Source organism: Rhinolophus hipposideros, assembly GCF_964194185.1.
Source record: "Rhinolophus hipposideros genome assembly, chromosome: 19".
In the NCBI taxonomy this organism is placed as follows: Eukaryota; Metazoa; Chordata; class Mammalia; order Chiroptera; family Rhinolophidae; genus Rhinolophus; species Rhinolophus hipposideros.
In genome coordinates this window covers 44,034,918-44,050,473 of record NC_138065.1, presented here as the reverse complement: position 1 = coordinate 44,050,473, position 15,556 = coordinate 44,034,918, and the positions used below count along the sequence as shown (strand labels likewise).

The 15,556-nt window shown below is 35.3% G+C and overlaps 1 protein-coding gene across 8 annotated transcripts in view; it reads left to right on the top strand.

The window, feature by feature from the left end:
- Positions 1-15,556, top strand: part of CEP350 (centrosomal protein 350) — a 110,398-nt gene that overhangs the window by 26,975 nt on the left and 67,867 nt on the right. For 4 of the 8 annotated variants that reach the window (XM_081027003.1, XM_081027000.1, XM_081027002.1 and 1 more), the window contains exons 8-13: positions 916-1,029; positions 4,039-4,152; positions 7,556-7,699; positions 8,967-9,625; positions 10,407-10,528; positions 13,594-14,657. In XM_081027003.1, coding sequence (XP_080883129.1) covers positions 916-1,029; positions 4,039-4,152; positions 7,556-7,699; positions 8,967-9,625; positions 10,407-10,528; positions 13,594-14,657 — 2,217 coding nt within the window. Of the gene's footprint in view, positions 1-915; positions 1,030-4,038; positions 4,153-7,555; positions 7,700-8,966; positions 9,626-10,406; positions 10,529-13,593; positions 14,667-15,556 lie in introns of all 8 variants that reach the window. The other 4 variants (XM_081027004.1, XM_081026998.1, XM_081027001.1 and 1 more) reach the window with 1 other exon arrangement.

Sequence of the window (15,556 nt, the reverse complement as noted above, 5' to 3'; positions counted from 1 at the left end):
CACAGAAGCTTACTTTTTCCAAGTAGTGTTTATCAACACATTATGTAGTAATTATGCATTCCTCTCTTTAAAAGTCTATTAAGCTGCTCAAAGTCATTAGTTATTAGAGCAATGCAAATGAAAACCACAGTGAGATACCAGTTCATACCTACTGGGGCCACTATGATAAAAACAACAGACAATAACAAGTGTTGTTGAGGATGTGGAGAAATTGGAGCCCTTATACATTGCTGGTGAAAATGTAAAACGGTGCAGCTACTTTAGAACATAGTTTGGCAGTGCCTCAGAAAGTTAAATATAGAGTTGCCATATGATCCAGCAATTCTATTCCTAGGTATAATACCCAGGGGAATTGCAAACATATGTCCACACAAAAACTTGTACACAAATGTTCACAGCAGCATTATTAATAATAGCCAAAAAGTAGAAATACCCCAATGTGCATCCGCTGATAAATAGATAACAAAAGTTGGTATATCCATACAGTGGAATATCATTTGACAATAAAAAGGAGTAAAGCTTTGATACGTGTTATACAGTGGATGAACTTTACGCTAAGACAAGAAGCCAGACGCAAAAGGCCACATGTTACCTATTTCTATTTATATGAAATGTCCAGAATAGGCAAATCCATAAAGATAGAAAGTAGATTAGCAGTTGCCAGCGAATGGGGGCAGGGATGTGGGAGTGACTGCTAATGTATACACGGCTTCTTTTCAGGGTGATGAAGTGCTCTGGAATTAGATAGTGATGATAGTTGTTTAATTTTGTGAATATCCTACATACCACTGAGTTGTATACTTTAAAAGAGTGAATTTTATAGTATGTTAATTTTTATCTCACTTAAAGCAGTATAACAGACAAAACTTATAAAGCAACGTTGATAAGAATGTTTTATCTTGTTGGTATACATAGGCTTCAATCCTTCAGAGACCAAGATCCGAACGCCTGACGGCAAAGTGTGGCAGGAGGCTGAGTTTCAAAACATGAGTAGAGAACTGTATCGAGACTTAGCGCTTCACTTTGCAGGTGAGTGTAGCGCTTTCTACGGTTTTGAGTGTTTTATCATGCATGCTGACTTATAATATTTAAACAGAAAGTTGTCACCAAACTAAAGATGTTTCCCTGTTCTGTTTGGTATGCTAAAGTAGTGGTGGTTTCAGTTAGAAGGCTGTCTCAGCCTCTCGGCTCTGCTCCAGGCTTAAAATTAGCATACATCGCTGATTCAGCAGAAAAGAGGCTATTTTTAAGCCGAGGGACTGACTTTCAGAGTAAGGCCTGTCTGATTTCAAGGAAATACAGCCGAGTCTAGTTGAAGTTCACTGCTACTTGACCTCTGAGGTCTTTAAAATGATCAGTAATTTGGCAGACAGCAGACAAGATAAAAACGAGGGCAAAATGCAGAAAGCAAAATTAACATTACAGGAAGGAAATAATATTAGAAAATTAGAAATAGGAGGAAGGTAAGGAACATTGGAAGAGGGAATTAGAAAGGTCCTACTCATAATGTTACTACATATTGAACACCTAGTATCATTTTGGACCAGATGCTGGGTACTTAGTGTTCTGTATTTTGTACAATTGAGGAAATGGAGGCTCAAGGAGTAATTTTCCCAAAGTTGCATAGAGTAGTTCAGAACTGAAGCCAAGATTCAAAGCCACTTCTGTCTAACTATAAATCCTGAGATTTTTCTAGTAAGTCCCCATAGAGAGTCTCCTAATAAGTTCGGTGGCATTAAGTGTTCAGTCCAGTTTTCCTACTGTTATTACTGGGACACTATTCAGAATGTTTTTCTCATGTGGACAGGAAATATAATGTAATAGTTAAGAGCAAAGATTTTGGAATCAGTTTACAAGGGTTCAAATTCAGGCTCTGCCACGTATTAGCTATGTATACTAACCTCTCTTCCTTGGTTTTCTCATTTATAAAGTAGGGATAATAACAATATAACTCATAGGACAGAGTCATCATAGATTAGTGGAATGCTGTATGTCCAAGGACTCTTGAAGAGGTCTGCCCGTTACACGCTGCCTTATCTCTTGTTATAGTAGATGGACTCTGCTCTTAGCTAAGACCAACCCATCTACTTGTGTTTTAGTTTCCATTTGCTCTTGTGTACTTCTGGATGTTACTTTAGCGCTCATTTCTTACTTTTGCATCATCAAGTTTTCCCTCTCTGCAAGGTCATGCCTATCAACATACTGTGTGATACCATGCTGCTATCTCAGTCATTATTAAAGAACCCCTCTTTCAGCCTCTTCAGCTACTGGCCTGTTTTATCTCCTCTTTAGAGCAAAACTTCAGAAAGTTGCCTGATAGTCATTGTCTCCAATTTTTCTCCTCCCTTTTACTCTTGAATCCTTTCTATTAGGTTTTTGCTCCTACTTCTCTGTGGACTGCTGTTATCAAGATCATCGATGACTTCCATATTGCTAAATCCAGTGTTAATTTGTCATCTAACTTGATCTCTCAGCGACCTGGACACAATTGACCATTTGTTCCTTTAAACTCGTCACTTGACATCTAAGATACCATCAGTGTTTGGTTTTCGTCTAAGTCTAGCTGCTCCTTTTCAGTTTTTTCCCTAATCGACTCCCTGATCGCTAAACATTGACATGCCCAGTTCTCAGTACTTAGATCTCCCTCCCTCCCTCCCTCCTTCGTTTCCTTCCTTCCTTTCTCTTTTTACTTATCTACATACAAACTACGCAAGCTCATCTAGTCTCAGGGCTTTAAATATTCGTTGTTGTCAATGATTCCCAAATTTATGTCTCTGCTCCAAACTTCTCTAAACTCAGACTATTAAATCCAGCTGCTAGTTCCACATCTCCCTTTGAATATATAATAGATTTCTCAAGCTTAATATATCCCAAATGAAGCCAACTAACTAAATGGGGTCACTGTACACCCCTTAAACCGACTCCTTTGGTAGCCTCTCCATCTCAGATAATCCTGTCCTACTTGTTCAGGCCCCAAATCTCAGGCTCCTTGGCCCTCCTATTTTTCTCATACCTTATATGTAATATTGTGATCTTTTAGTATAATATAACCACTTAGCCCACCTCTGTCACTATCACCTACATCCAAACCACCATCAGTCTCTCGTCTGGATTACGGCAGTAGCCTTTTAATTGGTGTCTGCTTCTGCCTTTCTTGGAATGAGTCTCTTCTCATTGCAGCTGCTAGAGTAAGCTTGTTAAAATTTAATTGAGATTATATCACTCCTTCGCTCAAAGTCTTCCAGGAACTTCCCATCTCATTCTTGAGTAAAACCTGAAGTTCTTACAATGACCTATAAAGTGCTGTGTGATCTGGTCTTTAGTTATCTCTTTGACCCTGGTTCTTGCTACTCTTCTCTTTCTCCATTTCATGCACATGGGCCTTCTGCCATTTCTTAGACACTAGGTTTGCTCTTGCCTTGGGGCCTTCAACTCATACTTACTTCCACTTTGCCCAGAATGCGGAGCTCTATATATATTTTAAAGTACATTTATTCGTATCTGTAATTGAGGCTAATTTTCAAATTTCTATATATAGTCAGTATATTCCCCTAGATTGAAATTTAAAAAGTTAGCGAGTAGTAATTTATATGTAAAATACCTTGAAATTTTTCACTAGCATAACCATAAAAGGGCCTAATTAGGAATATTGAGTATTTTAGGGAGCTTTATCTTAGAAGTTCATGAATATCGCAGTTAAGTAGGAATTTTTAAATGGAATTGGAGTCTGAGAAAATGCTCACCTCTGAGATTCTGTAGATGCCACAGAGCCTGGCTTGGAAAACATTACTGTTGCAGCTTCTTCCAGTTTGTGAAAACGAGCTCAATTTTTCAAGGGTTTCCTGGGGGAGAAAAAGAAAAGGAAAAAAAAAGTAGACTTGGCATTGGTACCCAATGGGTCATAGAAATAGCCTCAGTGAAGGTTTCTTTCTCCCTACTTGACTCGTACACTTTATACTCATTTTTCATACTGGGGGTAGGGTGAGTGGGTGAGTAGATATCATTGTAATATTTACTATAAATGTTTCTGCTTTTCAGATGATATCTCTATGAAAGAGAAACCTGCTGAGAAAAGTAAAGAGAAGAAAGTGGTCAAGCCAGTGCGAAAAGTCCAAAAGGTAGCACAGTTGTCAAGTCCAGAGTGCAAAACAGGTCAGTTTTCTTAATATCTTGTGCATCCTAAAGTTACGTATTACTGAACTAGCATCTACGTGGAAATAAATGTTTATTAACCAGATGTTCTCATTGGCACATAAAAAAATTCCATACATTTTGTGTATCATTATTTTGTATATATGTGTTTTATTGAGGTATAATTGACATAGCATAAACTATTCATATTTAGAATGCATAGTTTGATCGGTTTTCATATATGTGATACCCATTCAGTATCAGATGTTCACCAGGATACTGAACACATGTATCACCTCCACCAAAGTTTTTCCTATCATTTTCAGTAGAAATTAACCAGGTTAAAGGTAATGATTTTTATGTAGTAAACTTTCATATACAAAAGGATTGCTTTATGATTGTCAGTAAGTCTCTTTACTTATTCTTAATAAGAGAATAAGTGTTGCTCAAGGAAAGAATAGCAGCCTATGCCAGTGGTAGTCAGGCTGGACCCTGAATAGACCAAGACTGGGAATCCATGGCGATCCACATTTCAGGCTCAATCCAGGTTGCCCGGATTTAAAACATAGCTTTGTTCTTTTGGCAGATGAGTTAATTTTAGTGTCCTTTGGTTTCCCCATATGTAAAATGGGAAAGAAGTAGTACTTCTCCCGTGGTTGTTGTGAAAACTAAAATAGTAATACCTACAAGCACCTAATATAGTACCTGGCATCTGGTATGCACTCAAATTGTTAGGAATGATTGCATTAATAATAACTATTTCTGGCTGTACTGAAAATGGCTATTTAGTATGTCATAGTCATGTCAGTAATTTGGGCCAAGAGAGAGCGGAGAAAGTTGGGAACTTGGCCCTTTCAGTTTGGAGACGTTCTGACTCAATCGTTCACACATTCATTTATCATGCATATATTTTTGAGCACTTGCCACCTGTGAGGCATTGTGTGATACTAAGCTTAGAAATACACTGGTAAGCAAGATGGATATAGCCCCTGCTTCCTTGGAGCGTACAGTCTCTTCAGGAAAATAGTAGATAGATACTTAGAATAAAGGATGATGAATGTATGATAGGGATGTCCAGAGTCTTATGGGAACAGAGAGCAGGAGTGATGGGGCACTGCTTTTTGACCAGGCACTTGTTTTTCTGGTCATAGACTAATCAGTAGAACGGCAAATAAAATATTTTGTTACTCCCATTGTTAACTCTCAGTGTCATAAGAGAAGAGAAGGACTTTCTCTTTGTACATAGCCAAATTTGTACATTTGGCTATGTACAAATAAATACAATTTTATAGGAGTATGATTTATCTGAATGTAAACTGATTCTTAACCTTTAAAAAGTGTGTTATTTTTCATGTGATGCTATGTAATACTGTTGTCGGGCATAGTTCTGAAATGAAGTACTGGGACCTCTCAACTTACGAACACTGATCTTAGATTGTTTTTTGTCCAGTTTCGTGGTAGGCTAATTTCCATGTGTACACTGTGGCAACGACCAAGACACAGAGTCATTAGATGCGCAAAAGCTGTGTTAATAGTTTGTCTGTAGTGAAAGTGCTCTTCTTCTACCAATGACTGCATGAGACTATTCCAGAAAGCCAGAATTTAGACATAACCGCCGAGCATATTAAGAAGCCAACAATTATAAATAACTACCCAGTATGCTCATGGTTGCTTGCCTTTGATTCAGAAAATTAAGCTGAAATTGAAGAAAAGCCCATTCTCTCATTTTGCTTAAGAACATAACGTTTCTTATAAATAGATTGAGCAGTAGACTTAAAACCTTTTAAATATTTTAGATAGACTGTTTGAGGTTAATGACAAAGTGCAAAAATATTTCTTTTCTAAATTAAACAACACATTTATAATTCACGTGTCTTTATAATAGATGTTTTCATTAAAACTACTTACACTTAAACTTTAAAAGCCCTTTTTAAAGAAACTAAATAGAGTAGAATGTCTTTTATGATAAATACAATAAAAATAGCATCACAGAAGACTTGAAACATAGAAGAAAAAAGTATTAGTACTATTTTGTGTACTTCCTTAAAACAGTTTTAAAATCATAATAGTATGTGATTGTAATCATTGTATACGTGAAATTTTATCTTTTTCTCCTAGCATTGTTCCACAAGAATATTTCTTTCTGTTATTTCTTATAGAAATGGTAATTTGAAACAGCTGCACAGTACTCCATCTAGTAGAAACATAGTTTAATTAACCATTCACCATCCTTCAATATTTAGGTTACTTCTGATGTTATAAAAAATGATACAGTGAACATTTTCACTTATTTTTTTTCTTTCTTTGGAATTCCTATTAGATACAATTCTATTACTTGGATTTTTTGAGCAAGGTGAATGAGCACTTTTGGGGTTTCTGACACTTTTGTTTTTGTTTTTAAAAAAGAAACTATACCCACTTAATATTTCAACAAGCAAGTAGAATGCTTTTTTTGTAATTTTACCAGCCTTGGCTATGAATGTAAAAACATATTTTTCTAATTTAATTAGGTTTAAAGTACTACTCATTATTTTCATTTCATTCCATTTCTTATATAACTTTGCATATAAATACTTACCTATTTATTTCATGTTTATTTTTTTATGGTTTCTATTAGATAGTCTTATGTCATTCTTTTTTTTTTAAGTTACTGTCTATTTTTGAGATGATGGTCTAATTTTAATTTTTTTACAATCTGAAAATAGTAAATGAAAAGATTTTCTCCTGGTAAACAGCTGTATGTATTGGAATATTATTTTTATGAACTTTCATAATTAGGGCAATTGAAAATGTCGATGATGTTTGTTTTTTGAATGTCATTGTTTTATGCATAGAAAAGTATTGTGTAGTTTTGGTATATATCTGTAAAATATAATGTGAAATTTCCTGTAATACCATTCCCTCCAAAAGTAATCACTGTTAGCTGTTTGTTATGTGTTATATATTTCTTCAGTTTTTTTTCTGGGCTTATATTGTTATTTGTTTGTTTAGCAGACATATAATTTACTATGTGCCAGATACTGTGATAGTATTAGTAAACCAAACATTTATTATAGTTAAGACATATTTTTGTTTTGTGCCAAAATTGTTGGATTCTGTGCCCTAGTTGTTGAGGTTTCAGTTATTGTTAACATTTGGTACTTAACCTTCAGTTTTCACTTATTTGAGGTATGTGGGTAAATCAAGATTTAAACAAATTATTCATTGATTTTGGGGACTTAGGGTTAAAAATAAAAGTAGATTGTAAGCCTTTTGACTTTGGCATAAGATAAGCATAAGGTTATTAGAAAACCTGTATGATTTAATATATATACTTCTTAGAGCTAAAATTCAACTTTTAAATTCAATCCAGTGTGTGTGTGTGTGTGTATGTGTGTGTGTGTGTTTGTATGTATATATATGTGTATATGTATGTATATTTTAGGTGGTAGTCGTCTGATAAGTACATCATCTTGGCGAGATGGACAAAAATTAGTAAAGAAGATTCTGGGACCTGCACCCAAAATGGATCAAAAAGAAAGAACAGCATCAAGTGACAGAAGTGGAAGAGAAAGAACTGCTAAATCTGGTAAGTAATCAAATTATTGAATTATCTCAATAATTAAAATTGATAAAAACAATGAAAAGTTGCTTGTGTAAGTACTTAGAGTGCAAATACTCTTTTTGAGGATGCTTTATGACTTTGCTTTATAATTGTGAATGTAGCTTAAAAAAGAAAACACGTTCTATTGGGCTTGTCTATGGGTAATTTCTATACATAGGTGTTATGGTGATCTTTATTAAGAATTCTGTTTATGTTATATTAATTACGTTTAGCTGTGATTGTGAATAGCAAAGCATCACTTAATCAGATATTATTGGACTTTGAGGAACCATAAGAGAATCAAGCCCAGTCTGTCTCATCCCTATATACACAAACACAGGCACACATTTACAAAGTTGACTTTTTTTATTTGGCTGCTAGAAAACAGGCTCTGAGAGAGAATTGATTTTCTCAAGGGTATGCAGTCAGTGGGTGGCAAAATTTGATCGAGGATCCACAACTCTTTAGTTTGACCCTCAATTCCATTACTGTCTCTTTTTGAAATGTCTTGAATGCTATTTGAAATAACTAGTTACTTTTTTATGGACATTAACTTTGTGAAATGAAATATAAATACCCACAGGCCAGCTTTCCTTTTCAGCAGCAAAATTTGCCTTAATTAATTTGAACTTCTGTAATGGATTCAGTATGAAATGCAATTGCAACTATAACCTGGTGTACAGAATTCAGTATATACTTGGTATTTTCTCCACTTTCATTTAGCTTGCACATAAACTCATGTGCATTCTCAGTGTTAAATTAAACCATATCAACAATTATCTAGGTGATAAAGGGATTGTTTTTCTGTATATTTAATTTTTTCTGTCATTCATTGGAGAGTTGTGGCAGCTTAACACTGTTGGTTTTTTAATCATCTGTTTGGGGGTTTTAGGGAAGGAGAGAAATAATAACATTAAATATACACATGAGAGAGAAATAGTAATTCTCTGTTAATAGTTAAATATTCACAACAACAATAAGATCAATAAGATATTTATTTCAGAAATATTAAAAGATGCATTTTTTCCAAATGCCAAGGAAGCATAGTGTTTCAAAATATTGAAATTCTTCTCTCACTGCTAAAAAAAAAAGATGTTTTTCTTTCCTTCTATAATATTCTTTAGAAGACCATATATGATATTTGAATTAGAGTTTAAGGTAAAGCGAAATGCCCTAATTTTCTTCTTAGCACAATAAATCTTAGGAATGAATGTAGAATTTTAATAGCTCACTAACAGTTCATCCTTTGCAGGCGGTCATATTGGAAGAGCAGAATCTGATCCCAGGTTGGATGTTTCACATGGACATCTTCTGCAAAACTCAGAACGTTCCAGAAGTAGAGCTCGGTCTGAAAATAATATAAAGAAATTAGTTCCATCTCTTCCAGATAATAAACAGGAGGAAAATACTGCCTTAAATAAGGATTTTTTACCTATTGAAATTCGTGGAATTCTTGATGACCTACAGCTGGATTCTGCAGCTCAGGCTACAAGGCAAGAGACAGGAGAATTACAGAATCAGAAGTCATCAGCGCCAGTCCAGGCTCCTCGGAGTCACAGCCCAATCAAAAGAAAACCTGACAAAATAACAGCTAACGAAGAGCCCCCTGTCATTTCTAAAAAGCGCCACTATGACACAGATGAGGTACGACAGTACATTGTTAGACAGCAGGAGGAAAGGAAGAGGAAGCAAAATGAAGAGAAGAAGGCTCAAAAGGAGGCCACTGAGCAGAAGAACAAACGGTTACAGGAGCTCTACCGGAAACAGAAAGAAGCCTTTACTAAAGTAAAAAATGTGCCTCCTGCTGAACCATCAGCAACTAGGCGGCTGCAGGAAACTTACTCCAAATTGCTACTAGAAAAGACCTTGCTTGAGGAGCCAACTCAGCAGCATGTTATGCAGGAAGCACAGGTAATAGTCGCAGAAATGCGAAGGGAAGTCATTTATAGTTAGGAACAGTTGATTTGCTATACTATTGAAAAATTGCCAACCATTCCTAATATTCAGATATACGCTCAGACAGTATTTGAAATGATGATGGCCTTTCATGAAATTTATTGTATATGAAGAGTAATTTGATAAATACAATTGAACATCAGTGCCCGGAGTTTCCTAGAGTGATTGTTACTGATCTCTGTGCATGTCATTATTGCTGTTAGTTATAGAGCCTGACTTGATTGTCATTGTATGGAGCAAATACAGTTAGTTTATAATGAAAAGTCTAGTTTTGTGATCTGTGCTGAAGTTAGAGAGTATCCTAGATTAGTGTGATAATTTTATCAGTATAAGTAATGTTTTTAAGAATAATAGTAACATTAAGTATGTACCATGTGTCACATACTGTTTTAAAGGTTTTACAGGCTTAAGCTTCAGTAAATTTTCACAACCCCGAGAAGGTGTAGGTAGTGCTAGTATTTGTACTTATCAGGTGAAAAACAGGATTAGAAAGAATATTCCTCCAAATTATGCAGTTAGTATTGGGTGCCCTTGTTGGATTTCACATATCCCTTTGCTGTTAATTGTAATGGCTGTTTTTAAGACGAACTAAATTTGTGTTGATTTTATTTGAGAGAAAAAGCCCCTACATTTCATGGTCTTTGTAAAGTTGAAATGATTTAATATTTGTCTCATGCACTCCCTGAGTATATCTTTGTGATGGGAATCAGATGAATTTGATGTCCTTTTCTCCTAGACCAGACCAGGGTATCAGCCATCTGGAGAATCTGATAAAGAAAACAAAGTGCAGGAACGTCCCCCAAGTGCTTCTTCCAGCAGTGACATGTCTCTGTCAGAACCTCCACAGCCTCTTGCAAGGTAAAAAGGGGAGAATGGAAGATGATGAAGGTTCTTTCTTTCCTAGAAATTTAGTATAGTGGTCTATGTTCAATTAATTTTGTTGACTGACCTTCTTCTGTGTGAGCAAGAGGTTTATTTAGAAAGTGGTTCATTTCTTCGGATAGATATTTAAAACATCTATACTTACTGCATCCCCTATTCTATCGTTCAACTTTTATCTGTCCTTTAATATCCAGTGGAGATGTCCGTTCCTCTGCAGTTAGAAGCACTCTTGCTCTGAACTAAACACAAAATAAAAGTTCATTGGATGAGTGAATCACAGTGAAATTAAGTATTTGTGGTGAATAATTTTCAAAAGGCATTTCTGTATCCATTGTTACTCAAAATTTCTTCATATGCCTCACACCAATTTACCCATCTTATCTCTCTTCAAAAGCTATATTTAGCTAAGCATGTGAACACATGAACAAGGATGAGGAAGGGATTTAATTTGATTTCAGAGTGGTGATTGAAGGCTCTTTCACCTTGAATTTTCTTAATTTTTTTTTTTTGGCTGGAATATATTGTTTGCAATAAATTAAAAAAAAACTGTGCAGAGAAGTTAAGGTGATTTTGAGATGACATGATTATAAATTATACTTTAATCATTTGGGGAAGAGGAAGATTTTAAAACTCTTCTTTGAGAATGCACAAATGAAAATCAAATCACTTTCCAATTTTGGGTTAATATCCATGAGTCCTCCCCTCCCCCTGGAGAATAGTAACACTTGATAAAAATAGTTCAAATTTATTGAGTACTTGTTGGGTTCCAGGCACTGATCTGAGTACTTTGCATGTATTACCTTATTTAATTCTTGTTATTCCCGTTTTACAGAAGAGGTAATTGAGGCCTAGAATTTAATTAACTTTCTCAAACATCAAAACATTAGTGGTAGAGTTAGATTTGAACTTGAGCAGTCTGATTCTAGAAGCCGGTGCTTTTGACCACTGCAACCCAATAAATGATATGTTTCATAATGCTTTGTATAAGGTTGTCAGTACATTTCAAATTTTAAGCATAAATTAATTTTTTTTTTAATTTTACTATGTTTAGGTAGGTGTGCTCTCCAGTTCTCGGTCTCAAGCTATTGTCAGACATTCCCTCCTGGCTGCATGTCTTCAGTTTCTACCTTTTCCTGAGTTTCCTTCTGGCTCGCAGCAATTTACCTCATATTAAAAACAAACCAAACATAGACAAATCTATTAGTAGATTTTCTTTATTACCTTGCACACGTTCCTCTCCTTTTAATATCAAATTCTTTGACTTGTATTTAACCTGTTGCCTACACTTTCTCGTTCTACCAGTTCCTTAGCTTCTCCATTCCTGTTAATAGTTTTAACATATTTCAGTTCCTTTATGCTTAAAAGGCATGGCGTTCATTTTCCTTGCCCTTTGTGTCCCATTATCCTTCACTAGCTACCTGGAAAAGCTCCGAATTACTTAATCTGACCTTGAAGACCTTGAAGATCTAGCTCAAAAGTCACTTTCCTTGGCTAGCAGAGTTCATTGTTCCCTGTCTATACCCTATTGAACTGTATATATCTTTGTATTAGTACTAATGACATTGTTTGTTAACTGCTTGTTAGCCTCTCATCCCTGCTAGAACTTAAGAAACTAAAGAGTAAGGATTAAGTCTTAACTGAATTAAGCCTTTCCATTTTTTGTTTCCCCTGTTCCTCTACCATTAACATAGTACCTGCCATAAAATTGGCGTTCTAAATAGTTGAACTTAAAGATTTGGGATTTTTACTCAGCAGTATCTTTTATATTTATACCTTCCTTTGCATTCCCATTACTACCAGCTTAGTTTGGGCCCTAATAATCACACTTTGCATTTGTAAAAGTCTATATTCTATGGCATAAAATCTATGCACTAATCTTCCTTTCTTCATTCCATTTTTATGGTAGCTGTTCAATAAAAAAAACTGCTACAGCATAACCTCCAACCAAACCTTGCACAACATGCTTTTCAATTCCCTTATCACCCTGGTTACCCTCCAGCTGATTTTTTTGAACTTAATTGGTAGTACTTCACATTTATCCATACTGGTTTGGTCTAAGGTTGCAGCCTGTCCAAATAACTTTGAATCATAATTTGATAATTTGTAGGGTTAGCCTCCCAGCTTTCTATCATCTGCAACTTTGATAAACGTATCTTTATGTCATCATCCAAAAATAATGGACAAGACCAAGGGCAAAACCTCACGTTATTTTTTTCTAAGGATCTTCTTAATTGTTTATGAGTACATCAGCCTTTAATATTTCTGTAGTATCCCTTAATATATAGGGTGTCCATAGTCTGGAAACAGGTGAATTATATAATGTTGTCTAGGACATCTTTACTCTGTTTCTAGACTTTACAGACACCCTACCCTGTGTTGTATATCTATGACTGGTACAGTTTTGCATTGGTACTCATTGTTTGATATTAAGTTTTTTAAGAACTAGATTGTAATAATCTCCTCATTTCTTTAGTATGTATGATGTTAAAGATAAATGTTTGGCTTTTATTAAATATTTGTTGATTAGAATAATGTATATCTTGCCTTAATTAATATTTAGCAATCTTAAGCATTTCTCTTTTATGTAACATTATTTTTAAAGGAAAAGGTGGAGCCAATGTTGTAAAGAATTTTGTCCACAGTTTCAAAGGTTACAATATCTTTTCAATTGGTAGTTTAAAATGTATGATGTCTTAGATGAAGAAAGCATTTTGCCAACCGTATGTATGATAAGATTCCATTTTTGTTAAAGTAACAACACCAAAACACAACATACATGTAGAAAAATGTTTGGAAAGATATAATTCTAAATGAAATATGAATAGTCCCTCTTTCTCATTTTGGCTATGTGTGATTTTTATCTTTTTTATCCTCTTGGCCTGTCTTTTATCCTCTTGGCCTGTCTTTTTTTTTTTTTCTTCCTTTTTTCAGTGAATATGCATTATTCTTATAATCAGAAAAAAAACCCGTAAAATTTAAAAAAATAGTGGCTTAGTTATGAGTTGCTGTGTTAACTAACATACTGTCATTTTCATTTGCAGAAGGGATTTAATGGAACCTAAATGGATACAGCCTGACAGATTGAGCCCACGAGTCCACCATTCTCAACCACAGCCTCTTGTGGGAACAGCTGGAAATTTACTCTCCCATCTCTTGAATCTGGAGCATGTAGGAATTTTGCATAAAGATTTTGAATCTATTTTACCAACCAGGAAGAATCATAAAGTGGCATCAGGGCCATTAACTTTTACACCTCAACCATATGTGACCTCACCAGCTGCTCATCCAGATGCCTTGTTAAAACCTAGTGCCAGCCAATATAAGAGTAAACTGGATCGTATTGAAGCCTTGAAAGCGACAGCTGCTTCTTTGTCCAGCCGGATTGAAAGTGAAGCCAAGAAGTTAGCTGGGGCTAACATTAATTATGGGTCAGTGTGGAACACTGAGTATGATATGCAGCCAACACCCCAACAAGATGGACCTTGGACTAAGGCCCTAAGTCCACCTGTGAAAGAGGAGGATGCTGAAGATGTTTTCTCTGCCCGAATTCAAAAGATGCTGGGAACCTGTGTATCTCATGCAACTTTTGATGAGGAGCTTCCTGGGGTAGGCAATCTTAGTGAATTTAAAAAGCTTCCTGAGATGATAAGACCTCATAGTGCCATATCAAGCCTCAGAATGAGATCCCCTGGTCCCAAATCAGAAGGGCTGCTGGCACAGTTGTGTAAGAGGCACACTGACTCTTCTAGCTCTGATCTGCAAGCTTGTTCTCAAGATAAAGCCAAAGTGTCCCTTGGTTCCAGCACAGATTCGGTCAGTGAGGGGCCTCTTCTTAGTGAGGGGAGTCTCTCTGAAGAAGAGGGAGAACAAGATGGACGGTCCCCTTTGAAGGTAGCAGAAATCTTAAAAGAAAAGGAATTTTGTGCTGGAGAAAGAAATGCTTATGAACCCATCAAAGAATTTCAGAAGGAAGCTGAAAAATTCTTGCCACTTTTTGGGCACATAGGTGGTACACAGAGCAAAGGACCATGGGAAGAATTGGCAAAAGGAAGTCCACATAGTGTCATTAATATTTTTACAAAATCGTATCAGTTATATGGAAAAGGTGAGAAAAGTAAGTAAGCCTTGTAACATTTGTATGTTATCTTTAGGAAATTATTTCATAATTCTGTACAAGATTTTATTAAATACAGATGGTCATTGTTCATTATGAGGATAATAGAAACATTGTCTAAATCTAAATTTTCTGCAAGCTTCAACTAGAGTATTGTCATTTAATCTTTAAATTTTTATTTTTTAGTCATAAAACTATAGTTGATTAGTAGTTATAGAAATTTTGGTCTAATTTAGAGAAATTCATAGATGATGTTCAGGATTGGTATGTGTCAAGCGGATACTTAGTTTTCTTTGACCACAGTAATGCATTTAGATAGGAAGTAAGCATATTTCTTACTGCCGTGACTTGTGAATCATTGGGAATACAGTGGTCAAGAATGGAAAGAGGCAACTATAGTAACATTTCTAATATGGAAACAGCTCTATTACTGTTTGTCAAAATTAATTTTCAGTACAGACTTTGAACAGTAATGTAGCTATATATTCGGTTCCTGAAACAGTAACTTCTAAAGAGCTCTTTTTATCCCTGAGATCCTGCCACACAACTTTCCTTTTCTATGATGGTCTCAATTCCTTCAAATCCCTTTCTCTGTTCTTCCTGCCATAAGTGGATGCTACCCATCTCATGCTAAAATAACCTTAGAATTTCCAGGTTGGAGAGTGAGGCGGAGCCTTAAGTCACCTGTTGATACTGTGTTTTTTTTAATTTCCTTTCTACATAGTGAATAACTTATTTGACAAAGGAGTTAATTTAATCTCTTCATTTTATGCTTAATTGGTATCACATTGCCTTTCCCAGAATTTATTTTTAGCTACTTTGTTATGATCTTATGCAGATTTAGATATGCTATTGATCTCTTTTGTTTAACATTTCTGTAGATTTTAAAG